Genomic DNA, 27319 nt, shown 5'->3' on the forward strand with positions numbered 1-27319 from the left:
CTCATAACTGCAGATATCAGAGGGAGATGCTCTGCTATTGATCAGCTGCTCTGCAGGAGCCAATCAGCGGAGGCCCTGAGTAAATGAATTAAACTGTGTGTGTGTGGCCCCCCAGGGCTTAATGAAGAGGAGGGTACAGCTGGGGCTCGGATCGATGGGGAGGAGGAGGCAGTCGTGGACCCTCCTCTTCCTCCTGCTCCACTTCAGAGTGAAGAAGAAGCAGAGAAACATGAGAGGAAGACGCTGACGGCTGCAGACACAAACACTGGCTTTCCCCACTTTCTGGAAGAAGATGACTTCTCACAGAGCGATGCTGCTGATGGTTGTCATGGTGACGGGGGTCGTCCAGATGGATGCCGTGCGAGTGGTGAGCGGTGAGTGCGACTGATGAAAACTTTCTGTCGGTGAACGGGACTCTGATTTAAAATCAACTTCATGTTAGAGTTAAAGCTGTAGGTTCAGGATTAAATCTGTCACCAAACTTCTGACTGGAAATAATCTGCTAATTACACCCAAACAGAAGCATCATGTGTGAAATAATCTGCTAATTACACCCAAACAGAAGCATCATGTGTGAAATAATCTGCTAATTACACCCAAACAGAAGCATCATGTGTTGAAATAATCTGCTAATTACACCCAAACAGAAGCATAATGTGTGAAAACACATGTTTTACATCAAAGCTAAGAAAACAGCTCTTTTAACCTCTTTAAAAGCACTTAAACATTAAGCTTTAAATGTTTTTTAAATCACTTTTAAATATTCAAACCTCACTGAAAATCTTTTCTGGATCTTTTCAAGGAGTTCCTCGTCATGTTTAGCTTTGTAAAGACAAATATTCATTAAATATGAACAGGGACATCTGCTGGTGAAGTAGCAGACTGCAACCCACTGAATCTCTACTCAGCCGACACTGAACCAGTTAGCACCAGTTAGGACCAGTTAGCACCAGTTAGCACCAGTTAGCACCAGTTAGCACCAGTTAATACCAGTTAGAACCAGTTAGTACTAGTTAGCACCAGTTAGAACCAGTTAGTACCAGTTAGCACCAGTTAGTACCAGTTTGTACCAGTTAGTAACAGGTTGGAACCAGTTAGCACCAGTTAATACCAGTTAGAACCAATTAGTAACAGTTAGTACCAGTTAGTATCAGCTGGTACCAGTTAGTACCAATTAGAACCAGTTAGCACCAGTTAGAACCAGTTAGTACCAGTTAGCACCAGTTAGAACCAGTTAGTACCAGTTAGTACCAGTTAGAACCAGTTAGTACCAGTTAGCACCAGTTAGCACCAGTTAGCACCTTTCATATCAATTTATTCTAAGTACAAAAGAAACTATTTAAACAATAAGTCCATTTTTATTTAGTCTTCCTGCAGCGGAGGTTCGGTGAACTGGATGTAAACTCTCTGGATTCTGTCTGTTTGACCTATTCTTGACTCCTGGTTTGATCTCCTGCTGCTCTCTGAGATCTCATCCTAACGGCCGTCTGTGTCGCCGAGCCGATGGATGATTGTTTTAACGTCAGACTTCACAGTCGCTGTAGTTATTGTGTTCCTCACCAGCCGTCAGCTCTGCTGTTTCCGGTCTTTGTGTCCTTGGTCTTTCCTGCTTTTCTCACCAAAATACTCCTTCCAGTGCTGTATTTCAACATCTCACATCAATGTGAGGAGAAGCTCCCGATCTTATGGTCCTTTTCCCAAAGTCTGTGGCCGGGTGCTGCTTGAGTTTGGGTTTGCTGCTGGTTGCAGCCGACGGTCCACCGGAGTCTAGGTGTCTGAAGACAAAGTGGGAACAGATTTACATCCTTAAAGACTTGAAGTGAGGAGCCAACAGCTTCCTTTTAGCTAAAGAGGCAGCGGTGCAGACTCAGGGGCAGCGGTGCAGACCATAAACTACACTGAGCCATGATCGTAAAATGTTGTCGTTGGTCAGTTCTCTCATGAAAGTGAAACTATAATGTTCTGTAACGGGTGGACATCCCTGTTCTATAACCCAACCCTAACCCAACCCAACCCTGTTCTATAATACAACCCTAACCAAACCCAACCCTGTTCTATAACCCAAACCCAACCCAACCCTGTTCTATAACCCAACCCAACCCTGTTCTATAACCCAACCCTAACCCAACCCATCCCTGTTCTATAACCCTAACCCAACCCTGTTCTATAACCCAACCCAAACCCAACCCAACCCTGTTCTATAACCCAACCCAACCCTGTTCTATAACCCAACCCTAACCCAACCCATCCCTGTTCTATAACCCAACCCAAACCCAACCCAACCCTGTTCTATAACCCAACCCAACCCTGTTCTATAACCCAACCCTAACCCATCCCTGTTCTATAACCCAACCCTAACCCAACCCAACCCTGTTCTATAACCCAACCCAACCCTGTTCTATAACCCAACCCTAACCCATCCCTGTTCTATAACCCAACCCTAACCCGACCCTGACCCCTAACCCAGGTCAATGTTGTATTTTACTCTTTATTTTTTCTTATAAAGATATACATTTTTAGGCTTTTGTGTGTTTACGTTGACTTTAAAAATAAAAGCAAAAGAAATATATCTACTCACATTCTTTGAGGGTGGGTCCAGGCCCGTTAGGCCCCCTGAAGGGTCCTGATGGTACCGTCAGGCCTCTGATTGGACCTCTGCTCTTGTCCCAGTGGTGATTTCCCCCCTTTCAGCCTGTTCCTTCTGGACTTTCTCTTGTTGACCTGCTCTGTGAGTTTTATACGAGCTGCAGACCGTCCTTTGTTTCCGGGTCAACGCCCGGGACGGGATCTGTGGAGTAGAAGAAAAGGACCCCGGCCAGTTTGAGTCCAACAGGTTATTATTTAACCAGGGGTGCCTGCATGACTTGCTGTTTTCACACCCACTGGTGATGCATCCGAGGAGTTAATGTCAATGTAACCTAACGCTAAAGGCTCCGATGAAGACAAAGGAAACACAAAATCCAACAGAGCAAACCTCACAGAAGACTTTGTTTCTTGCAGCATCGTAGTCTATCCATGAGTATTTACCTTTCCAGCTGGCTTAAAAAGACCTTTTTCCTGCCCAACATCTGCACTGTTGTTAGCTTTTTATAAAGCTGTTATATCTTCATTTGTAAGTCGCTTTGGATAAAAGCTTCTGATAAATACAGAAACACTGCTGCTGTCCTCAGTCGAGTTCTCACTGGGAGACGGTGTCGGGTCGGTGGAGATTTTTTTGGTGGTTTGGTGACATCACAACGCAATGTGTTGATAGGTGGCAGAGTAGCTAATCAATGACGAGTGTCGGCTGCTCTGGTCCTGAAGCATCGTATGATTTTAACCACCGTTAAAGTCTGGTTTTAGTCTTTTAGTTTGTTCCTCCAGGGCTGCTTCATATTGTTGAAGAAAAGGACGTAACTCCCTGAAAGTCCAGGGATTATCATAGGATTTAATCAGTTTGTGTTAGAACAACGCTTCTCATGCAGAAGGAATCAGTGATGATTTATCAGCTGAGTGACTCAGAGGAGGAGATATCAGTCAGACTGCAGAGCGACTTAAACCCTTTTTCTTTAACAACAAACTGTCCTAAACCACAAAGCTGAGCTAATCAATAAAAGTTTTTTTTTAAATCGACTGATCTTTATTTCTGACAGATGTGAGTCAGACAGGAACCATCAGATGGATTTTTACCAGAAGTTCTGTGATGAAAAGTCTGTTTTAAAGCAGCTCATTCTTATTGTTAAAGAAGTTCTTATAACTATAATAAACCACCAACACTCAGCTTCTCAGACCTCACTGATGCGCTTCAGTAAAGAAACAGAGCTGTGCACGGAGCTGTGCACGGAGCTGTGCACGGAGGCGTGCACGGAGGCCTGATGGTGGACAGATATATATGGAGCTCTTTAGTGGCTTTAACAGGAAAGTGATGATGGTGCAGAAGAGAATCCAGCTAATCACTTAAAGTAGGTCTGAGGGAGGCAGTTTTAACCAGACAGTGAATTAATCACTGCTGCACGCACACGTGCACGCACACGTGCACGCGCACGTGCACAGAGGCCTGGCAGCATCAGCACACTGCTTCTGTCCGGCTGGTCGAGCAGCAGATTCACAGCGGTGATGAGGATGAAGCCCACCTGGCAGTGACACTGATGTGGGCGTGGCCCTGGGGGCGGGGCCCTGGGGGCGGGGCTCTGTGTCTCTCAGGTCAGACGGTGTGTTCCGGGGGTCCCGAGTGTCCCTGCTATAAGATCGCGTACTTCCACGACGTGTCGAGCCGGCTGGCCTTCAGGGAGGCGCAGCGGGCCTGCGAGATGGACGGCGGCTCCCTGCTCAGCATCGAGAGTCCCAGCGAGCAGAGAGACATCGAGAAGCTGCTGCAGGTGAGGCGTGCACCTGTTCACAAGCTCCTCCCCCCCCGCCCTCCCCTCACCTCTCCACGCTCCTCACCTGCAGGCGTTGCGTTCAGGAGCGGTGGGCGGAGCAGGAGGCGGTATAGCAGACGGTGATTTCTGGATCGGCCTGACCCGAGCGGACGGAGTCGACCAGACTCATCCAGAACTCACTTCCTGTCCGCAGCTCTACCAGTGGACCGACGGCAGCGTGGCGTCCTTCAGGTGAGTGTGACGTCAGCCTCAGGTAACCTCGTATAAAAAGCCATTGGTAAGCACAATGATGGTGGTGATGCAGGAACTGGTACTTCGATGAGCCGTCCTGTGGAGGCGAGGCCTGCGTCGTCATGTACCATCAGCCGACGGCACTTCCTGGTCTGGGCGGGGCTTATCTCTACCAATGGAACGACGACCGCTGCAACATGAAGCATAACTTTATCTGCAAGTATGAGCCAGGTAACCCCAGCCAATCAGCTTCAGCCCCTGTTGCACACCTGTTGTCTTTTACGTTCATTCAGTCAGGTGTTTCTTTCAGAGAGCCACCTGGTGAAGGAACATGGCGACACACCTGGTGGGCAGGACTCAGGTGAGGTTTAAAGTCTCACCCTCAGGTTTAATGTCTCACCTGCAGGTTTAAAGTCTCACCTTCAGGTTTAAAGTCTCACCTTCAGGTTTAAAGTCTCACCTTCAGGTTTAAAGTCTCACCTTCAGGTTTAAAGTCTCACCTTCAGGTTTAAAGTCTCACCTGCAGGTTTAAAGTCTCACCTGCAGGTTTAAAGTCTCACCTTCAGGTTTAAAGTCTCACCTTCAGGTTTAATGTCTCACCTGCAGGTTTAAAGTCTCACCTTCAGGTTTAAAGTCTCACCTTCAGGTTTAAAGTCTCACCTGCAGGTTTAAAGTCTCACCTTCAGGTTTAAAGTCTCACCTTCAGGTTTAAAGTCTCACCTTCAGGTTTAAAGTCTCACCTTCAGGTTTAAAGTCTCACCTGCAGGTTTAAAGTCTCACCTGCAGGTTTAATGTCTCACCTTCAGGTTTAAAGTCTCACCTTCAGGTTTAAAGTCTCACCTTCAGGTTTAAAGTCTCACCTTCAGGTTTAATGTCTCACCTTCAGGTTTAAAGTCTCACCTTCAGGTTTAAAGTCTCACCTGCAGGTTTAAAGTCTCACCTGCAGGTTTAAAGTCTCACCTTCAGGTTTAAAGTCTCACCTGCAGGTTTAAAGTCTCACCTGCAGGTTTAAAGTCTCACCTTCAGGTTTAAAGTCTCACCTTCAGGTTTAATGTCTCACCTTCAGGTTTAATGTCTCACCTTCAGGTTTAAAGTCTCACCTTCAGGTTTAAAGTCTCACCTTCAGGTTTAATGTCTCACCTTCAGGTTTAAAGTCTCACCTTCAGGTTTAAAGTCTCACCTTCAGGTTTAAAGTCTCACCTTCAGGTTTAATGTCTCACCTTCAGGTTTAAAGTCTCACCTTCAGGTTTAAAGTCTCACCTTCAGGTTTAAAGTCTCACCTTCAGGTTTAAAGTCTCACCTTCAGGTTTAAAGTCTCACCTGCAGGTTTAAAGTCTCACCTTCAGGTTTAAAGTCTCACCTGCAGGTTTAATGTCTCACCTTCAGGTTTAAAGTCTCACCTTCAGGTTTAAAGTCTCACCTTCAGGTTTAAAGTCTCACCTTCAGGTTTAAAGTCTCACCTGCAGGTTTAAAGTCTCACCTTCAGGTTTAATGTCTCACCTGCAGGTTTAAAGTCTCACCTTCAGGTTTAATGTCTCACCTGCAGGTTTAATGTCTCACCTTCAGGTTTAATGTCTCACCTGCAGGTTTAAAGTCTCACCTTCAGGTTTAAAGTCTCACCTTCAGGTTTAAAGTCTCACCTTCAGGTTTAATGTCTCACCTGCAGGTTTAAAGTCTCACCTTCAGGTTTAAAGTCTCACCTGCAGGTTTAAAGTCTCACCTTCAGGTTTAAAGTCTCACCTTCAGGTTTAATGTCTCACCTTCAGGTTTAAAGTCTCACCTTCAGGTTTAAAGTCTCACCTTCAGGTTTAAAGTCTCACCTTCAGGTTTAAAGTCTCACCTTCAGGTTTAAAGTCTCACCTTCAGGTTTAAAGTCTCACCTGCAGGTTTAAAGTCTCACCTGCAGGTTTAATGTCTCACCTTCAGGTTTAAAGTCTCACCTTCAGGTTTAAAGTCTCACCTTCAGGTTTAAAGTCTCACCTTCAGGTTTAATGTCTCACCTTCAGGTTTAAAGTCTCACCTTCAGGTTTAAAGTCTCACCTGCAGGTTTAAAGTCTCACCTGCAGGTTTAAAGTCTCACCTTCAGGTTTAAAGTCTCACCTTCAGGTTTAATGTCTCACCTTCAGGTTTAATGTCTCACCTTCAGGTTTAAAGTCTCACCTTCAGGTTTAAAGTCTCACCTTCAGGTTTAAAGTCTCACCTTCAGGTTTAAAGTCTCACCTGCAGGTTTAAAGTCTCACCTTCAGGTTTAAAGTCTCACCTTCAGGTTTAAAGTCTCACCTTCAGGTTTAAAGTCTCACCTGCAGGTTTAAAGTCTCACCTTCAGGTTTAAAGTCTCACCTTCAGGTTTAAAGTCTCACCTTCAGGTTTAATGTCTCACCTTCAGGTTTAATGTCTCACCTTCAGGTTTAATGTCTCACCTTCAGGTTTAATGTCTCACCTGCAGGTTTAAAGTCTCACCTTCAGGTTTAAAGTCTCACCTTCAGGTTTAATGTCTCACCTGCAGGTTTAAAGTCTCACCTTCAGGTTTAATGTCTCACCTGCAGGTTTAATGTCTCACCTTCAGGTTTAATGTCTCACCTGCAGGTTTAATGTCTCACCTGCAGGTTTAAAGTCTCACCTTCAGGTTTAAAGTCTCACCTTCAGGTTTAAAGTCTCACCTTCAGGTTTAAAGTCTCACCTTCAGGTTTAAAGTCTCACCTTCAGGTTTAATGTCTCACCTTCAGGTTTAAAGTCTCACCTTCAGGTTTAATGTCTCACCTGCAGGTTTAATGTCTCACCTTCAGGTTTAATGTCTCACCTGCAGGTTTAAAGTCTCACCTTCAGGTTTAAAGTCTCACCTGCAGGTTTAAAGTCTCACCTTCAGGTTTAAAGTCTCACCTTCAGGTTTAATGTCTCACCTTCAGGTTTAAAGTCTCACCTTCAGGTTTAAAGTCTCACCTTCAGGTTTAATGTCTCACCTTCAGGTTTAAAGTCTCACCTTCAGGTTTAAAGTCTCACCTTCAGGTTTAATGTCTCACCTTCAGGTTTAATGTCTCACCTTCAGGTTTAAAGTCTCACCTTCAGGTTTAATGTCTCACCTTCAGGTTTAAAGTCTCACCTTCAGGTTTAAAGTCTCACCTTCAGGTTTAATGTCTCACCTTCAGGTTTAAAGTCTCACCTTCAGGTTTAATGTCTCACCTTCAGGTTTAATGTCTCACCTTCAGGTTTAATGTCTCACCTTCAGGTTTAAAGTCTCACCTTCAGGTTTAAAGTCTCACCTTCAGGTTTAATGTCTCACCTTCAGGTTTAATGTCTCACCTTCAGGTTTAATGTCTCACCTTCAGGTTTAATGTCTCACCTGCAGGTTTAAAGTCTCACCTTCAGGTTTAATGTCTCACCTTCAGGTTTAAAGTCTCACCTGCAGGTTTAATGTCTCACCTTCAGGTTTAATGTCTCACCTTCAGGTTTAATGTCTCACCTTCAGGTTTAAAGTCTCACCTGCAGGTTTAATGTCTCACCTTCAGGTTTAAAGTCTCACCTTCAGGTTTAAAGTCTCACCTGCAGGTTTAATGTCTCACCTTCAGGTTTAAAGTCTCACCTTCAGGTTTAAAGTCTCACCTGCAGGTTTAAAGTCTCACCTTCAGGTTTAATGTCTCACCTTCAGGTTTAATGTCTCACCTGCAGGTTTAAAGTCTCACCTTCAGGTTTAAAGTCTCACCTTCAGGTTTAAAGTCTCACCTGCAGGTTTAAAGTCTCACCTTCAGGTTTAAAGTCTCACCTTCAGGTTTAAAGTCTCACCTTCAGGTTTAAAGTCTCACCTTCAGGTTTAAAGTCTCACCTGCAGGTTTAAAGTCTCACCTGCAGGTTTAATGTCTCACCTTCAGGTTTAAAGTCTCACCTTCAGGTTTAAAGTCTCACCTTCAGGTTTAAAGTCTCACCTTCAGGTTTAATGTCTCACCTTCAGGTTTAAAGTCTCACCTTCAGGTTTAAAGTCTCACCTGCAGGTTTAAAGTCTCACCTGCAGGTTTAAAGTCTCACCTTCAGGTTTAAAGTCTCACCTGCAGGTTTAAAGTCTCACCTGCAGGTTTAAAGTCTCACCTTCAGGTTTAAAGTCTCACCTTCAGGTTTAATGTCTCACCTTCAGGTTTAATGTCTCACCTTCAGGTTTAAAGTCTCACCTTCAGGTTTAAAGTCTCACCTTCAGGTTTAAAGTCTCACCTTCAGGTTTAAAGTCTCACCTGCAGGTTTAAAGTCTCACCTTCAGGTTTAAAGTCTCACCTGCAGGTTTAATGTCTCACCTTCAGGTTTAAAGTCTCACCTTCAGGTTTAAAGTCTCACCTTCAGGTTTAAAGTCTCACCTTCAGGTTTAAAGTCTCACCTGCAGGTTTAAAGTCTCACCTTCAGGTTTAATGTCTCACCTGCAGGTTTAAAGTCTCACCTTCAGGTTTAATGTCTCACCTGCAGGTTTAATGTCTCACCTTCAGGTTTAATGTCTCACCTGCAGGTTTAAAGTCTCACCTTCAGGTTTAAAGTCTCACCTTCAGGTTTAAAGTCTCACCTTCAGGTTTAATGTCTCACCTGCAGGTTTAAAGTCTCACCTTCAGGTTTAAAGTCTCACCTGCAGGTTTAAAGTCTCACCTTCAGGTTTAAAGTCTCACCTTCAGGTTTAATGTCTCACCTTCAGGTTTAAAGTCTCACCTTCAGGTTTAAAGTCTCACCTTCAGGTTTAAAGTCTCACCTTCAGGTTTAAAGTCTCACCTTCAGGTTTAAAGTCTCACCTTCAGGTTTAAAGTCTCACCTGCAGGTTTAAAGTCTCACCTGCAGGTTTAATGTCTCACCTTCAGGTTTAAAGTCTCACCTTCAGGTTTAAAGTCTCACCTTCAGGTTTAAAGTCTCACCTTCAGGTTTAATGTCTCACCTTCAGGTTTAAAGTCTCACCTTCAGGTTTAAAGTCTCACCTGCAGGTTTAAAGTCTCACCTGCAGGTTTAAAGTCTCACCTTCAGGTTTAAAGTCTCACCTTCAGGTTTAATGTCTCACCTTCAGGTTTAATGTCTCACCTTCAGGTTTAAAGTCTCACCTTCAGGTTTAAAGTCTCACCTTCAGGTTTAAAGTCTCACCTTCAGGTTTAAAGTCTCACCTGCAGGTTTAAAGTCTCACCTTCAGGTTTAAAGTCTCACCTGCAGGTTTAATGTCTCACCTTCAGGTTTAAAGTCTCACCTTCAGGTTTAAAGTCTCACCTTCAGGTTTAAAGTCTCACCTTCAGGTTTAAAGTCTCACCTGCAGGTTTAAAGTCTCACCTTCAGGTTTAAAGTCTCACCTTCAGGTTTAAAGTCTCACCTTCAGGTTTAATGTCTCACCTTCAGGTTTAATGTCTCACCTTCAGGTTTAATGTCTCACCTTCAGGTTTAATGTCTCACCTGCAGGTTTAAAGTCTCACCTTCAGGTTTAAAGTCTCACCTTCAGGTTTAATGTCTCACCTGCAGGTTTAAAGTCTCACCTTCAGGTTTAATGTCTCACCTGCAGGTTTAATGTCTCACCTTCAGGTTTAATGTCTCACCTGCAGGTTTAAAGTCTCACCTTCAGGTTTAATGTCTCACCTGCAGGTTTAATGTCTCACCTTCAGGTTTAATGTCTCACCTGCAGGTTTAAAGTCTCACCTGCAGGTTTAAAGTCTCACCTTCAGGTTTAATGTCTCACCTGCAGGTTTAAAGTCTCACCTTCAGGTTTAATGTCTCACCTGCAGGTTTAAAGTCTCACCTTCAGGTTTAAAGTCTCACCTTCAGGTTTAAAGTCTCACCTTCAGGTTTAAAGTCTCACCTTCAGGTTTAAAGTCTCACCTTCAGGTTTAATGTCTCACCTTCAGGTTTAAAGTCTCACCTTCAGGTTTAATGTCTCACCTGCAGGTTTAATGTCTCACCTTCAGGTTTAATGTCTCACCTGCAGGTTTAAAGTCTCACCTTCAGGTTTAAAGTCTCACCTGCAGGTTTAAAGTCTCACCTTCAGGTTTAAAGTCTCACCTTCAGGTTTAATGTCTCACCTTCAGGTTTAAAGTCTCACCTTCAGGTTTAAAGTCTCACCTTCAGGTTTAATGTCTCACCTTCAGGTTTAAAGTCTCACCTTCAGGTTTAAAGTCTCACCTTCAGGTTTAATGTCTCACCTTCAGGTTTAATGTCTCACCTTCAGGTTTAAAGTCTCACCTTCAGGTTTAATGTCTCACCTTCAGGTTTAAAGTCTCACCTTCAGGTTTAAAGTCTCACCTTCAGGTTTAATGTCTCACCTTCAGGTTTAAAGTCTCACCTTCAGGTTTAATGTCTCACCTTCAGGTTTAATGTCTCACCTTCAGGTTTAATGTCTCACCTTCAGGTTTAATGTCTCACCTTCAGGTTTAATGTCTCACCTTCAGGTTTAATGTCTCACCTGCAGGTTTAAAGTCTCACCTTCAGGTTTAATGTCTCACCTTCAGGTTTAAAGTCTCACCTGCAGGTTTAATGTCTCACCTTCAGGTTTAATGTCTCACCTTCAGGTTTAAAGTCTCACCTTCAGGTTTAAAGTCTCACCTGCAGGTTTAATGTCTCACCTTCAGGTTTAAAGTCTCACCTGCAGGTTTAATGTCTCACCTTCAGGTTTAAAGTCTCACCTTCAGGTTTAAAGTCTCACCTGCAGGTTTAATGTCTCACCTTCAGGTTTAAAGTCTCACCTTCAGGTTTAAAGTCTCACCTGCAGGTTTAAAGTCTCACCTTCAGGTTTAATGTCTCACCTTCAGGTTTAAAGTCTCACCTTCAGGTTTAAAGTCTCACCTTCAGGTTTAAAGTCTCACCTGCAGGTTTAATGTCTCACCTGCAGGTTTAATGTCTCACCTTCAGGTTTAATGTCTCACCTTCAGGTTTAAAGTCTCACCTGCAGGTTTAAAGTCTCACCTTCAGGTTTAATGTCTCACCTTCAGGTTTAAAGTCTCACCTTCAGGTTTAATGTCTCACCTTCAGGTTTAAAGTCTCACCTTCAGGTTTAAAGTCTCACCTGCAGGTTTAAAGTCTCACCTTCAGGTTTAAAGTCTCACCTGCAGGTTTAATGTCTCACCTGCAGGTTTAATGTCTCACCTGCAGGTTTAAAGTCTCACCTTCAGGTTTAAAGTCTCACCTGCAGGTTTAATGTCTCACCTGCAGGTTTAAAGTCTCACCTGCAGGTTTAAAGTCTCACCTTCAGGTTTAAAGTATTTTTCCTCTTGGGGATCATCAAGATGTTTTCTGGCAGAATTCAGACGAGCCTTTTTGTTCCTTTTGCTCAGCGGGGTTTTGGTCGCTGCAGTTCTTTGGATTGTTCTGGGTCTTTTTGACCTCTTGGACGAGTCGCCGCTTCACTTTTGGGGTAATTCGAGTCGGCCGGCCGCTCCTGGGAAGGTTCACCACTGTTCCATGTTTTCTCCACCTGTGGATAATGAGTCTCACTGTGTTTCGCTGGAGTCCAAAGCTTTTTCCAGACTGACAGATCTCAGTTACTTTGTTTCTCATTTGTTCCTGAATGTCTGTAGATCTCAGCATGATGTCTGGCTCCTGAGGATCTTTTGATCTCCTCCACTTTGTCAGCCAGGTCCTTTAAAGGGATTTCTTGTAGGGCTGAACGATTAATTGCATTTGCGATAAAATTGCGATGTGAAAAAAAGAGAAATTCTAATGGCATACGTTGCGCTTTAAGGCCTCAGGTCCAGACAGCCGCCGACACTCCAGAGACTTTAGTGTCTGAGAGCAGCAGCTCTTCAGCTGTGTGGAATTATTTAGCTTTTAAAACAGAGGATGCTGCACAGCGCCAGGTTGTGAAACACTTCTTCCTCCTGTTTCCTCGTGACGCAACGCCACAAACTTTCAACATTATGATAACGGCTCAAAGGCGATTAGCAGCGTGTGACATCATCAACACGGCACCCGACCGGGCTGGTTAACTGAAATGTTGGAAAGCGTGACTCCATAAGAAACTTCGTCAAAACGGCAAGGGGCATGATCCCTATCGCCATGGTGACCAAGCCTGGGTTTACAGCCTAATTAATACCCTGGATTAGCGGTGTCCATCCCAGACATGTTTAGCCTTGTTGCTGCACCGGAGCTGTATAAAAAAAAAGTTTGTCTGCTATAACAGAAACATGTGTTGGAAAATACTTAAGACAAGGAAGTTAAAAAATATTCACTTAGAAATCGCAACTGCTCTATTTAAAAGAAATTTTAAATCACAATTAGATTATTTTTCCATATCGTTCAGGCCTAACTTCTTGAGAACAGGTAATCAGGCCTGGTGTGGGACATTTAAATCAGGTGTGATAAACCAGTTAAACTGTGTTTTAACAGGGGGGGGCAATCACTTTTTCACACGGGACCATGTGGGTTTGGATTTTTTTCTCCCTTTATAATGAAAACTCGTGTCGTCTTTGACTCATTTTCCATTTCTTTGATGATCTGAAACATTTAAGTGTGACAAAGAAAATAAGAAATCAGGAGCAAACACTTTTTGTCACCATGTACCGGACAGTTTGGGACAATGTCAGGTTCCTTCGCTCCATCAGTTCGCCTCACCCTGCTCCCCCCGTCCCTTCGGGCCGCCATGGGTGCGGCGGGTGGTGACATCACAGCAGACGCCTGCGGAGGCTGGAAAAGACTCTTTCCACGCTCCACAGGAACATCAGGAGCTGGAGGAAGCCTGCAGTGCGACTCCTCAGCACTGAATGTACAGCTGTCCCTCAGGAGATCGTCCTGTGTTCACATCTCTACTTTTATCTTTTCCTTTCTGTACCACAACGACACGTTCTGTCCTCAAACAGTGTAAACATGCTCAGGTGCACACTGGGTAATCTGTGGGGTTTTGCTATTTATACGAACTGTTTTAGCAAAGCGACTGAGGAAAAACTGCAAAGTTACAGCTGCAGCAGCTCCATGAACTATCAGGTGACCCTGTGCTCTGTGTGCCCTCAGCTGTGACTGCAGGTGGAAGCGCGGTCACGCAGTCTGCAGGCAGTGAGGAGGTTCCACCACATGTCATCGTTGCTGGAGCTTCAGGTAAGAACACCTGCGACCTGTGACCTGCTGTGATGTCACAGGTCTCACGCTGCGGCGTGTCTCCACAGGCATGTTGCTGCTCTACGTCGTCATCCCTACGATCCCGCTGCTGCTGCTCATCCTGGTGGCTTCTGGGACGTGCTGCTTCCAGATGCTCAGCAGAAGGTGAGAGAGGTCAAAGTTCAGCTTCACACCTGCTGAGTGGGAAAGGTGTTGAACAGGTGACATCTGTTGGAAATCTTGTGATCCGGTCGATCTAAAGAATTTTACGATCCACAGCAGGTACAACCAGCACCACTGATCCACTGCATCTATAAGCCCGCCTGATCAATATTTTATGACAAAAAGGTTAAAAAATATATCGATGAGTCAAACTCTGACCCCAGCACCCAAAACTCTGACCCCAGCACCCAAAACTCTGACCTCTGACCCCAGCACCCAAAACTCTGACCCCAGCACCCAAAACTCTGACCCCAGTCTACACCTTGATCGGTGCCTTCATGTTTTCATGAATCCACTAAGCTCAGGTTCTGTTGTTCTCTCTGGGTTCTGTTTATTAAACATGGAGGTCTGACCCAACTGGCTCTGAACCACAACTTTAGTGGAAGAGGCTGTTTCTGTTTATCGCTCGTTGAAGTGGACGAGCCGCCGCAGGTGTCTGGCATCGGTTCAGGTGTTTGAAGCAGTGAGAATCTGCTGAATCTGAGCTCAGTAAAGTCCGACTGCAGCCAGATTCCCTTCAGAGACCCACAAAGATCACAGAGAACTGGAGGAACAAAAGCCTGTAACGGCTGACAGGACAAACTCAGCTCACACTCACACAGAGGAGCCAGGGGGCGGGGCCAGGGCCAACCATGGGCGGAGTCAGGGGCGACTGGGGGCGGGGCCATGGGGGACCAGGGCCAACCATGGGCGGAGTCAGGGGCGACTGGGGGCGGGACCATTGGTGGATATGGGCGGGGCCAGGGCACACCATGGGCGGAGCTGGGGGCGGGACCAGGGTCAATCATGGGCGGCTATGGGCGGGACCACGGCCAACCATGGGCGGAGCCAGGGGTGACTGGATGGGACCAGGGCCAATAAGGGGCGGAGTCATGGGGATTTCTCTTTTTAATCTGTCAGACTGTGTTTGTGCAGCAGGTTTGATACTGAATCAGCAGAAAATCAGCAGCATTAAACAATCAATACTTCCCAACAGTCTCTCCCTCATTTCTCTGCTCGCTCTCAGATTGTTTGTGAAACTAAATCTGAGCCAAAACAGAGTTCTGTTTATTTATTGTTCATGCAGCAGGTAAGACATCAGAAAAATTTACCTTTTTTATAATTCACATAAATGATGAAAGTTGTTTGTTGGGGATGAGCATCAGGAGGCCGAGATTTAGAGTCTATCTGCATCTGAGACAAAGTTCTGATGGATTCTGCTCTGAACTGAAAACAAATCAACTAAAACGTTGAGATTAAACAGGAAACGAGGAACACGATGAGTTAGAAAATGTTGTAAAAGGGTTTGATGGGACAGCTTCAGGTGACTGAAAAGCAGCTGAACTCACGGGAGCATCAGGAGCTGACCCGGTTAAACATGCAGGGGGCAGCAGGGGGCTGTGCTGCAGGGGGCCGTGTTGGGTTAAGCAGGCTGCAGAAAATGGACGGATGGCTAAGTTTGTTGCCATAGGAACCCATTTAAAACCAGCTAACTGATGATGTCATTACTTCTGTCCCCACAGTCAGTCTCGCACAAAGACAGCCGCCGACCGCCCAAACCTGTGGATCTCCAACACGCCCAAACCTGACGCCATGGAGGTGTGACATCACCAGCACAGATGATGTCACTGCACTGCTCAGCCAATCATCAGAGACTATTATTATTTCCAATAAAACTACACTTCCTGTTTGGAAATGACCTCACTTCCTCCTTCCTCACCTCCTGCTGATCAGACGGTGTCTGCAGCTGATGGCGTCAATGAAGGAGGGCGAGGGTTACCTGGAGGAAATGAGACGCCTCCAGGGGGTGGAGCCTTTGCAAGGGTGCGTTTGATATGACAGTGAGCTGGTGGAGGAGGAGTTAATGAGCCACTTCTTCAACCTGAAAACATCAGCTGATCAGATGTTTAATTATTAATTATTGGATGTTTCATAGACCTGAATCTTAGGCCACACCCCCTCTGTTTAACATTCTGTGTGAGTAAAACTTTCTTCTTTTCATCAAACCTGTGGAAGTTTGTGCTCAAAAGTTCTGAGAATTACACACGATAATCCATAATAAACTGAACAAAATGAACCCAAAACTAAAGTTTAGCAGACGCTTTTATCCATGAGGATATGACATCACAGCTAATGTCACAGCTAACAATAAGCTAATAACAAGCTAACATCACAGCTAACAATAAGCTAACACCACAGCTAACAATAAGCTAACACCACAGCTAACAATAAGCTAATAACAAGCTAACAATAAGCTAACATCACAGCTAACAATAAGCTAATAACAAGCTAACAATAAGCTAACATCACAGCTAACAATAAGCTAACAGTAAACTAACAATAAGCTAACATCACAGCTGACAATAAGCTAACACCAAACTAACAATAAGCTAACATCACAGCTAACAATAAGCTAACACCACAGCTAACAATAAGCTGACACCACAGCTAACAATAAGCTGACACCACAGCTAACAATAAGCTAACACCAAACTAACAATAAGCTAACATCACAGCTAACAGTAAGCTAACAATAAGCTGATACCACAGCTAACAGTAAGCTAACAGTAAGCTAACAATAAGCTGACACCACAGCTAACACCAAACTAACAATAAGCTAACATCACAGCTAACAATAAGCTAACATCACAGCTAACAATAAGCTAACACCAAACTAACAATAAGCTAACATCACAGCTAACAATAAGCTGACACCAGAGCTAACAATAAGCTGCGCAGAAGGAACCCAGCAGTCAGGCTCTGCACAGAGGGAAGTACAGGGTCAGCTTCAGGGTGGGAGACGCACCTGTAACCATGACTACCTTCAACAGGTCACCGGTTCTGACACCAACCATCATTTTCAGCTATGATTTGATCTAAATTTTCTGAGTGACTCCAGGCTTCAGCCTCCATCTGCAGCTGAATCTCGGCTGTGATTGGCCCACAGCTCTTCCTGTGCCGTCCTGTCCAATCGGATCACTGAACCCGACTCCTGATACTGATTCAGAACCGACTCCTGATACTGATTCAGAACGACTGCTGCAGTTCCATCTAAGCTGTCTGCTTATTTCCTGATTATCTGCTGAAAGGAGGCAACAGAGACATGTGAACATTTCAGGTTTTAATAACATTTAGAACCATGTGACGCTCATACCCGGAACATTTCAACAGCCAGACACTGGAACATGGTCTAAGATATGAATCCAAACCCGTTTACAGCAGCCCTTCAGTTCATGCGATTCCTCAGAACTTTTAGGTTTGTAACAGAACTTTGGGACTCCGAGGTGGGATCTACCTGCCATCATCCAGCTCCAGGGCCGCCTCCTGAAGGTGACCCGGCTGCGAGCTCCAGGGCCGCCTCCTGAAGGTGACCCGGCTGCGAGCTCCAGGGCCGCCGCCTGAAGGTGACCCGGCTGCGAGCTCCAGGTCCGCCTCCTGAAGGTGACCCGGCTGCGAGCTCCAGGTCCGCCTCCTGAAGGTGACCCGGCTGCGAGCTCCAGGTCCGCCTCCTGAAGGTGACCCGGCTGCGAGCTCCAGGTCCGCCTCCTGAAGGTGACCCGGCCGCGAGCTCCAGGTCCGCCTCCTGAAGGTGACCCGGCTGCGAGCTCCAGGGCCGCCGCCTGAAGGTGACCCGGCTGCGAGCTCCAGGGCCGCCTCCTGAAGGTGACCCGGCTGCGAGCTCCAGGGCCGCCTCCTGAAGGTGACCCGGCTGCGAGCTCCAGGTCCGCCTCCTGAAGGTGACCCGGCTGCGAGCTCCAGGGCCGCCTCCTGAAGGTGACCCGGCTGCGAGCTCCAGGGCCGCCGCCTGAAGGTGACCCGGCTGCGAGCTCCAGGTCCGCCTCCTGAAGGTGACCCGGCTGCGAGCTCCAGGTCCGCCTCCTGAAGGTGACCCGGCTGCGAGCTCCAGGTCCGCCTCCTGAAGGTGACCCGGCTGCGAGCTCCAGGTCCGCCTCCTGAAGGTGACCCGGCTGCGGGTCGGGCCACCAGGGCAGAGCTGGCTCAGGAGGTGAGGAGAACACTTTAGGAGGATCCTGATGTCAAGAAGAACCACAAAGAAGCTTCTGCTGTCCAAGAACAGAAGGGGGTTCTGCAGAAAGTTCTGGCAAACACCGGTTATGCATCATTGGCTGCCATCAGTCCGGATTTGGGTCAGAGGTTAAATAAACTCGATGTAATTATCAATAAAAGCCTTTGAAACTCATGAAATACTGTTAATTATACTCTAAAGAAGATCTAAAAACACTGAAGCAGCAACTTTGTCTTTCAAAAACTCCTGGAACAGGTTCTGCACGTGGTTCTGTTGGTGCTGATCCAGTTTAATCTCAGCCTGAGGTGCACGGTTCCACCTGGTGGAGGAAACGATAAACAGCAGCTGTTTATATGGAGCACTAACAGGGTCAAAATACCAAACTCACCCGAGTTTCCACAGAACCGTCAGAATTTTGACCCTGCTGGTTTCCATACAGATTCTACAGAACCACAGCGGTACCAGGTCTTCTGACCGAGCCGTCAGGCCTCTGAACTGACCCGAAAGGTCAGTTCTTGGTTCTGTTTGATGGGCTCAGGTGGTTCTGAGGTCCGATCGCTTGATCCAGAACCAGAACCAGAACCAGAACACAGAAAACACGTGAAGCCGTTCATGATCACAACAGGAAGCGGTCTCACTCGGTTCTGAACACACATGCAGCTCAGATGGGTCGGCGCCGTCACTGAGCAGCCAATCACAGCAGTCCATGTCCACCAATCAGCTGCTCACAACAAAACACCGTTTCCTTGACAACCAGGACGACGCTCTGCTCATCAGTTCCACCGGCGCCCGGCTCTGGGCGCCCTGCTCTCGCTCCGGGGGCGTTCCCGTCAGGTGGCGTCCAGCTGCTCCATCACGTCCATGTCCTCGCTCGGCGCCGCCTCCAGCGACTCGCCCGCCACGTCCACGGCGACCACCGTCTCCTCCTGCTTGTACGCCAGCACGTCCGGCAGGTCGTCGTCGAACAGGAGGGGCGGGTCCTCGTCGGCGGCCAGCTGGCCCACGCCGTGCATGCGCTTCTTGTGCTGCTGCAGGTTTCCGTGGCGGTTGAAGCGGGCGGGGCAGAGGTCGCAGGCGTACGGCCGCTCGCCGGTGTGGATGATGACGTGGCGGGCGAGCTGCGAGCGGCACTTCTTGTCTTTGCCACAGACGTGACACACGAAACTCTCGGGGGGGCGGGCGCCATTGGCGTGCACCACCTCGCGGTGCCGCTTCAGGTGGCTGAGGCGGCGGAAGCGGCGGCTGCAGAAGTCGCAGGGGAACGGGCGCACCTCGCTGTGGATCAGGGCGTGGCTCGCCAGCAGGGACCGGAACCTGAACACCCGGCTGCACACGGCGCAGGGGAAGGCGTTGACCGTGGCGGCGTTCCGCCTGCGGCTGGCGGCGTGCAGCTCCTCGCTGGCTCTCGCCTTCAGGTGAACGCGGGCGTGGTGCTGCCTCAGGCAGGCGGCGCGCTGGAAGCTGCGCAGGCACACGCCACAGCGGTGGGGCTTGTCGCCCGTGTGGATGCGGGCGTGAGCGGCGAGGAGCGCCTCAGATTTGAGGCGTTTCCCGCAGACGCTGCAGGTGAACGGCGTGTCCGGCGGCTGGTTCTCCTCGCTGCTGATGTGGTTGGCGTGGACCAGGATCTTGTGGCGTTTGAGCTGGTACTGGCGGGCGAACTTGCGGCCGCAGATGTCGCAGAGGTGCGGCCGCTCGCCCGTGTGCGTCTGGAAGTGGATGGCGAGCTGCGACCTGCATTTGAACTCTTTGCCGCAGAGGTCACAGAGCAGCGAGGTGGGCCGCGGCGGCTCCGCGGCGCCGTCCACGTGCACCACCTTCTTGTGGTGCTCCAGGTCGTTGGTCCTCATGTAGGCTTTGGGGCAAAGGTCGCAGCGGTGCGGCTTCACGCCCGAGTGGATGACCTCGTGGGTCTTCAGCCGCGAGCGGCAGCTGAACGTTTTCCCGCAGACGGCGCACAGCCAGGCCGGCGCCACGCGCTGCTTCTCCAGCTTGGCCACGCCGTTGGGGTGCAGCCGGTTGAGGTGGTGCTGCAGGTTGTCGCGGCGGTTGAAGCGCAGCTCGCACAGGTGGCAGGCGAACGGCTTCTTGCCCGTGTGGATGAAGGAGTGCCGCGCCAGGCTCGACTTGTTCTTCATCACTTTGCCGCAGACGTCGCACACGGTGCTGTCCGGCTCCAGCTTCACCACACGCAGCAGTGCATGCTGGGAGTCCTCGGGAGCAGGGGGAGGGGCCACACCTGGAAGGAGAGACAGGACCGTGAACAGAACCGCCAACAGAACCGTGAATAGAACCATAAACAGAACCGTGAAAAGAACCGTGAACAGAACCGTGAACAGAACCATAAACAAAACCGTGAACAGAACCATAAACAGAACCGTGAACAGAACCGTGAAAAGAACCGTGAAAAGAACCATAAACAGAACCGGGAACAGAACCGTGAATAGAACCGTAAACAGAACCGTAAACAGAACCATAAACAGAACCGTGAACAGAACCGTGAACAGAACCGGGAATAGAACCATAAACAGAACCGTGAACAAAACCGTGAACAGAACCGTGAACAGAACCATAAACAAAACCGTGAACAGAACCATAAACAGAACCGTGAACAGAACCGTGAAAAGAACCGTGAACAGAACCGTGAAAAGAACCATAAACAGAACCGGGAACAGAACCGTGAATAGAACCGTAAACAGAACCGTAAACAGAACCATAAACAGAACCGTGAACAGAACCGTGAAAAGAACCGTGAACAGAACCATAAACAGAACCATAAACAGAACCGTGAACAAAACCGTGAAAAGAACCGTGAACAGAACCGTGAAAAGAACCGTAAACAGAACCGCGAACAGAACCATAAACAGAACCGTGAACAGAACCGTGAACAGAACCATAAACAGAACCGTGAACAGAACCGTGAACAGAACCATAAACAAAACCGTGAACAGAACCGGGAACAGAACCGGGAACAGAACCGTAAACAGAACCATAAACAGAACCATAAACAGAACCATAAACAGAACCGTGAACAGAACCGTGAAAAGAACCGTGAACAGAACCATAAACAGAACCGTGAACAGAACCGGGAACAGAACCGGGAACAGAACCGTGAATAGAACCGTAAACAAAACCGTAAACAGAACCATAAACAGAACCATAAACAGAACCGTGAACAGAACCGTGAAAAGAACCGTGAACAGAACCATAAACAGAACCGTGAACAGAACCGTGAAAAGAACCATAAACAGAACCGTGAACAGAACCGTGAACAGAACCGTGAAAAGAACCATAAACAGAACCGTGAACAGAACCGTAAACAGAACCGTGAACAGAAACGTAAACAGAACCGTGAACAGAACCGTGAAGAGAACCGGGAACAGAACCGTAAACAGAACCGTAAACAGAACCGTGAACAGAAACGTAAACAAAACCGTAAACAGAACCGTGAAAAGAACCGTGAACAGAACCGTGAACAGAACCGTGAATAGAACCGTGAACAGAACAGAACCGGGAACAGAACCGGGAACAGAACCGGGAACAGAACCGTGAATAAAACCGTAAACAGAAACGTAAACAAAACCATGAACAGAACCGTGAAAAGAACCGTAAACAGAACCGTGAACACAACCATAAACAGAACCGTGAACAGAATCGTAAACAGAACCATAAACAGAACCGTAAACAGAACCATGAACAGAACCGTGAAAAGAACCGTAAACAGAACCGTGAACAGAACCATAAACAGAACCGTGAACAGAACCGTAAACAGAACCGTGAACAGAACCGTAAACAGAACCGTGAACAGAACCGTAAACAGAACCGCCAACAGGACCGTGAACAGAACCGGGAACAGAACCGTGAACAGAACCGTGAACAGAACCGGGAACAGAACCGTAAACAGAACCGTGAACAAAACCGTAAACAGAACCATAAACAGAACCGTGAACAGAACCGTAAACAGAACCGCGAACAGAACCATAAACAGAACCGTGAACAGAACCGTAAACAGAACCGTGAACAGAAACGTAAACAGAACCGTGAAAAGAACCGTGAACAGAACCGTGAACAGAACCGTGAATAGAACCGTGAACAGAAACGTAAACAAAACCATGAACAGAACCGTGAAAAGAACCGTAAACAGAACCGTGAACACAACCATAAACAGAACCGTGAACAGAACCGTAAACAGAACCATAAACAGAACCGTAAACAGAACCATGAACAGAACCGTGAAAAGAACCGTAAACAGAACCGTGAACAGAACCATAAACAGAACCGTGAACAGAACCGTGAACAGAACCGTAAACAGAACCGTGAACAGAACCGTAAACAGAACCGTGAAAAGAACCGCGAACAGAACCATAAACAGAACCGTGAACAGAACCGTGAAATGAACCATAAACAGAACCGTGAACAGAACCGTGAACAGAACCGTGAACAGAACCGTAAACAGAACCGTGAACAGAACCGTAAACAGAACCGTGAACAGAACCGTAGATCAGGTCATTTCTAACTTAACGGCAAACAAACGGTTTAAGATCATGCCGAGGAAGAACCTGGACCGGTTCTGTTCAGACTCACCTCCTTCAGATGGGGTCCAGTTGGGGTCCCCGGTGTCGTCCTCCACGGTCACCTCCTCCTCCTCCTCCGGCGCCTCCTCTTCCTCCCGGGGGTCCGGCGGTTTGCGGCGGCGGCTGCGTTGACTTCTTCTGGCGATATTGAAGCTCTGAGGCGGCAGCCTCTTCCGGCCCCTGGTTCTGGACCGGGTGGGTTCGGTGGACGGTTTGACAGGCGGTCGGACGGTTCTGGTTCTGGTCCGGTTGGTGGTGCAGTGCTGCAGCAGAGTGCCGCCGTCCGGCCCGTCGGGTCGGACCGTGAGACACTGCAGCAGCATGGCAGACGAGCCTGTGGACAGAGTTAACACGTCAGACCAGAACCTGGCTCTGGACTCGGTTCTGTGCTTTGGACCCGGGTCGGAGAGCACTTCCTGTTTCCCTGACCGACTCATTTATTGATTTTGGAGACATGATGACTCAAACGAGCCGGACTTCAATGACTTAAACGAGACGGACTTTAATGACTTAAACCAGCCGGACTTTAATGACTCAAACGAGCCGGACTTTAATGACTTAAACCAGCCGGACTTTAATGACTCAAACGAGACGGACTTTAATGACTTAAACCAGCCGGACTTTAATGACTTAAACCAGCCGGACTTTAATGACTTAAACGATTAAACGAGCCGGACTTCAATTACTTAAACGAGACGGACTTTAATGACTTAAACCAGACGGACTTTAATGACTTAAACCAGCCGGACTTTAATGACTTAAACGATTAAACGAGCCGGACTTCAATGACTTAAACGAGACGGACTTTAATGACTTAAACCAGCCGGACTTTAATGACTTAAACGAGCCGGACTTTAATGACTCAAACGAGCCGGACTTTAATGACTCAAACGAGCCGGACTTTAATGACTTAAACCAGCCGGACTTTAATGACTCAAACCAGCCGGACTTTAATGACTCAAACCAGCCGGACTTTAATGACTCAAACCAGCCGGACTTTAATGACTTAAACGAGCCGGACTTCAATGACTCAAACCAGCCGGACTTTAATGACTCAAACCAGCCGGACTTTAATGACTTAAACGAGCCGGACTTCAATGACTCAAACCAGCCGGACTTTAATGACTCAAACCAGCCGGACTTCAATGACTCAAACCAGCCGGACTTTAATGACTTAAACCAGCCTGACTTTAATGACTCAAACGAGCCGGACTTCAATGACTCAAACCAGCCGGACTTTAATGACTCAAACCAGCCGGACTTAAATGACTTAAACGAGTCGGACTTTAATGACTTAAACCAGCCGGACTTCAATGACTCAAACGAGTCGGACTTTAATGACTCAAACCAGTCGGACTTTAATGACTCAAACCAGCCGGACTTTAATGACTCAAACCAGCCGGACTTTAATGACTCAAACGAGCCGGACTTCAATGACTCAAACGAGCCGGACTTCAATGACTCAAACCAGCCGGACTTTAATGACTCAAACCAGCCGGACTTAAATGACTTAAACGAGTCGGACTTTAATGACTTAAACCAGCCGGACTTCAATGACTCAAACGAGTCGGACTTTAATGACTCAAACCAGTCGGACTTTAATGACTTAAACCAGCCGGACTTCAATGACTCAAACGAGTCGGACTTTAATGACTCAAACCAGTCGGACTTTAATGACTTAAACCAGCCGGACTTTAATGACTTAAACGAGTCGGACTTTAATGACTTAAACCAGCCGGACTTTAATGACTCAAACCAGCCGGACTTTAATGACTCAAACCAGCCGGACTTTAATGACTCAAACGAGCCGGACTTTAATGACTCAAACCAGCCGGACTTTAATGACTCAAACGAGCCGGACTTTAATGACTTAAACGAGTCGGACTTTAATGACTTAAACCAGCCGGACTTCAATGACTCAAACGAGTCGGACTTTAATGACTCAAACCAGTCGGACTTTAATGACTTAAACCAGCCGGACTTCAATGACTCAAACGAGTCGGACTTTAATGACTCAAACCAGTCGGACTTTAATGACTCAAACCAGCCGGACTTTAATGACTTAAACGAGTCGGACTTTAATGACTTAAACCAGCCGGACTTTAATGACTCAAACGAGCCGGACTTCAATGACTCAAACCAGACGGACTTTAATGACTTAAACGAGCCGGACTTTAATGACTTAAACCAGCCGGACTTCAATGACTCAAAGGAGCCGGACTTTAATGACTCAAACGAGCCGGACTTCAATGACTTAAACGAGCCGGACTTTAATGACTTAAACGAGCCGGACTTCAATGACTTAAACGAGCCGGACTTTAATGACTCAAACCAGTCGGACTTTAATGACTCAAACCAGCCGGACTTTAATGACTTAAACGAGTCGGACTTTAATGACTCAAACCAGCCGGACTTTAATGACTTAAACGAGCCGGACTTTAATGACTTAAACGAGTCGGACTTTAATGACTCAAACCAGTCGGACTTTAATGACTCAAACCAGCCGGACTTTAATGACTTAAACGAGCCGGACTTTAATGACTTAAACCAGCCGGACTTTAATGACTTAAACCAGCCAAACTTTAATGGCTTAAACCAGCCGGACTTTAATGACTCAAACCAGCCGGACTTTAATGACTCAAACCAGCCGGACTTCAATGACTCAAACCAGCCGGACTTTAATGACTCAAACCAGACGGACTTTAATGACTTAAACCAGCCGGACTTTAATGACTTAAACCAGTTGGACTTCAATGACTCAAACGAGCCGGACTTTAATGACTCAAACGAGCCGGACTTCAATGACTCAAACCAGCCGGACTTTAATGACTTAAACCAGCCGGACTTCAATGACTTAAACCAGCCGGACTTTAATGACTTAAACCAGCCGGACTTCAATGACTTAAACCAGCCGGACTTTAATGACTTAAACCAGCCGGACTTTAATGACTTAAACCAGCCGGACTTTAATGACTTAAACGAGACGGACTTTAATGACTTAAACGAGCCAGACTTTCCCTGGACCGTGGAGTTAGTGACGGCTGAGTTTTAACCCTTAAAACAGAGCCAGCGGCCACATGAACCGCTCTGCCGGACTCAGCCGGACTCACCGAGGCCAGCAGACTCACACCTGTGCTGGTGGAACCTTTTTTATGTAAAAACCTAATAAAACGTGACTTTGTGCACAGAAGCCGGATAAGAGCAGTCTGGGACATGATTTGCTTCCCGTTGAAACGCCGCAGCACGTGACCTCACCTGAATGTCTCCAGCTGAGCTGCTGAGTCAGCAGGTCCACCTGGACGCCGGCGTCCTTCGTCTCCGCCCCGTCGCTCTGGCAGCCCACCTCCTTCCTCGCCTCCTCCTTCCTCGCCTCCTCCTCCTCCTCAGGACTCTCCCACTGGCAGCCCACCTCCCTGCTGCGCGCCTCCTCTCTCAGCAGGAGCGCGCACACCTGTCCTCCTGCTGGAGCCTCCATCTCTGCTTCACCTGCGGAAAGTCACGTGATCACAAGCTGACGAAACCACGGTGTCAAAGTTTTCAGACTGTTGTCAAGCTGCGTGTGAGAGCGCGTGAACAACACACCACCGGGACGTCCTCTTTTAAGTCACCGCGCGACTCACTCAAAGAGAACCTGAGAGCGCGCGCTCCGCTGTGACGTCTAATTTAAAACAAAGACTCTGCAACCGAACTTTAGGTTCTGCAAGATCCACACATCAAGCACACACATTTCCGTGCACCAGGCCGCGCCGGAAACACTCTTCTTCTGCTTCCCTCTTCTTCTTCTTCTTCGGTTCTGCTGCAGGCGACTCTCTGCCGCCACCTGCGGCCACAGCTGGAACTGCAGCAGAGAACCGGAAGCACCAGAAAAACACGTCCTCATAAAACTCAAAAAACGCCATAAAAGAAAAGACAAAAGCTTTCTTTGGATTGTTTTCATTCATCATTAAACTGAAGTCTTGCAGAAAAACACAAACTGATTCAATAATAACAGAATCAGAATGAATCGGATCAGTAAAACCTGAAGCTTCTGCACATTAACAACACAGGAAGACTGAACAAATATGATTTAAAACACATTTATTAAATATAATTAATAAGATTCAATATGTTTTGTAGATATAAGCTAGTAAATGTCTGTGTTACACCTCCATATATATATATATACATACATGATGTTGGGAAAAACAAGTAGCTTACTTATAAACCATACTGGGCTGAACATCGATTCCCTTTTTGTGATTTAGAAACTCTTTAGTTGTACGAACATTATGTCAAACGGAGGATGATCAGATACCTGCAGTGTTTTCAGTCTGGAATATGAAATAGTGTTGACCACAGAGAGCCAAGCTGGATGTGTCTGAGCTGCTTCTCCTGCTCTCTCATGGACTGATACTGTAATGAGATGAAATGGAGCTGAACCACGTGACCCTGGATCAGACACCACCAGGCCCTTTTTTAACAGATTTTTTTTACTTTTGTAACTAATTAACTTACCATTAGTATGCAGCCAGGTCTCGAAAGGACAGTTTCTGCGGAGCTTCCATCTTTTCCACGTTTTACAAAAGTTTTCAGTAGTTTTATCTCAGTCATCTTTTTATTTATTCCAAGGAAGTTTTTCAGCTTTTAATGTTCTGTCTGAACATTTCTTTCTGCTGTATATTTCACTTTCTACTTAAATGCTGCCTGGTTCTGCAACATTTACCTTAAAATCTACTCATCACATCAATAATAATCCTCTTGAAATAAAACACCATACATCACATTCTGTTTAACTTTCCCCAGACTCCCTGAATCTGTTCCCAATATCCTGCTCTGTAGATGCTGAAAGACCAAAGTTCTTTCCAGTCTGACTCTGAGGAATATTTCCTGAACTTATTGATGATTCTCTGATGGAGTTTGGC

At 47.0% G+C, this 27319-nt stretch overlaps 2 protein-coding genes across 2 annotated transcripts; one reads left to right on the forward strand and one right to left on the reverse strand.

Annotated features, from left to right (window-relative positions):
* The first annotated feature begins 124 nt into the window (after window positions 1-124).
* Window positions 125-15879, forward strand: chodl (chondrolectin). The gene is made up of 8 exons (XM_072379034.1): window positions 125-374; window positions 4183-4358; window positions 4432-4592; window positions 4666-4823; window positions 4903-4953; window positions 13533-13616; window positions 13685-13781; window positions 15341-15879. Exons 1-8 carry the CDS (start codon window positions 293-295, stop codon window positions 15420-15422), a joined length of 891 nt encoding a protein of 296 aa, XP_072235135.1. The 5' UTR covers window positions 125-292; the 3' UTR covers window positions 15423-15879.
* Window positions 15880-17835: 1956 nt separating this feature from the next.
* LOC140284943 (zinc finger Y-chromosomal protein-like) lies at window positions 17836-26168 on the reverse strand. Its single transcript, XM_072378999.1, has 3 exons — window positions 25674-26168; window positions 22429-22752; window positions 17836-20083 (listed from the first exon to the last, which is right to left on the reverse strand). Exons 1-3 carry the CDS (start codon window positions 25891-25893, stop codon window positions 18675-18677), a joined length of 1953 nt encoding a protein of 650 aa, XP_072235100.1. The 5' UTR covers window positions 25894-26168; the 3' UTR covers window positions 17836-18674.
* Window positions 26169-27319: the final 1151 nt, after the last annotated feature.

Source organism: Leuresthes tenuis, unplaced genomic scaffold, assembly GCF_036924035.1.
Source record: "Leuresthes tenuis unplaced genomic scaffold, fLeuTen1.0.hap1 SCAF_24, whole genome shotgun sequence".
NCBI lineage: Eukaryota > Metazoa > Chordata > Actinopteri > Atheriniformes > Atherinopsidae > Leuresthes > Leuresthes tenuis.

What these genes read in the sequence shown, in the direction of transcription:
- chodl (XM_072379034.1), top strand. Translation starts at nt 293, where the DNA reads ATGACTTCTCACAGAGCGATGCTGCTGATGGTTGTCATGGTGACGGGG. An exon ending in TATCTGCAAGTATGAGCCAG is followed by an intron (nt 4,824 to 4,902) that starts GTAACCCCAGCC and finishes TGTTTCTTTCAG; the next exon opens with AGAGCCACCTGGTGAAGGAA. An exon ending in ACCTGGTGGGCAGGACTCAG is followed by an intron (nt 4,954 to 13,532) that starts GTGAGGTTTAAA and finishes GTGTGCCCTCAG; the next exon opens with CTGTGACTGCAGGTGGAAGC.
- LOC140284943 (XM_072378999.1), bottom strand. Translation starts at nt 25,893, where the DNA reads ATGGAGGCTCCAGCAGGAGGACAGGTGTGCGCGCTCCTGCTGAGAGAG. An exon ending in GCTCAGCTGGAGACATTCAG is followed by an intron (nt 22,753 to 25,673) that starts GTGAGGTCACGT and finishes CTCTGTCCACAG; the next exon opens with GCTCGTCTGCCATGCTGCTG. An exon ending in CTGGACCCCATCTGAAGGAG is followed by an intron (nt 20,084 to 22,428) that starts GTGAGTCTGAAC and finishes CTCTCCTTCCAG; the next exon opens with GTGTGGCCCCTCCCCCTGCT.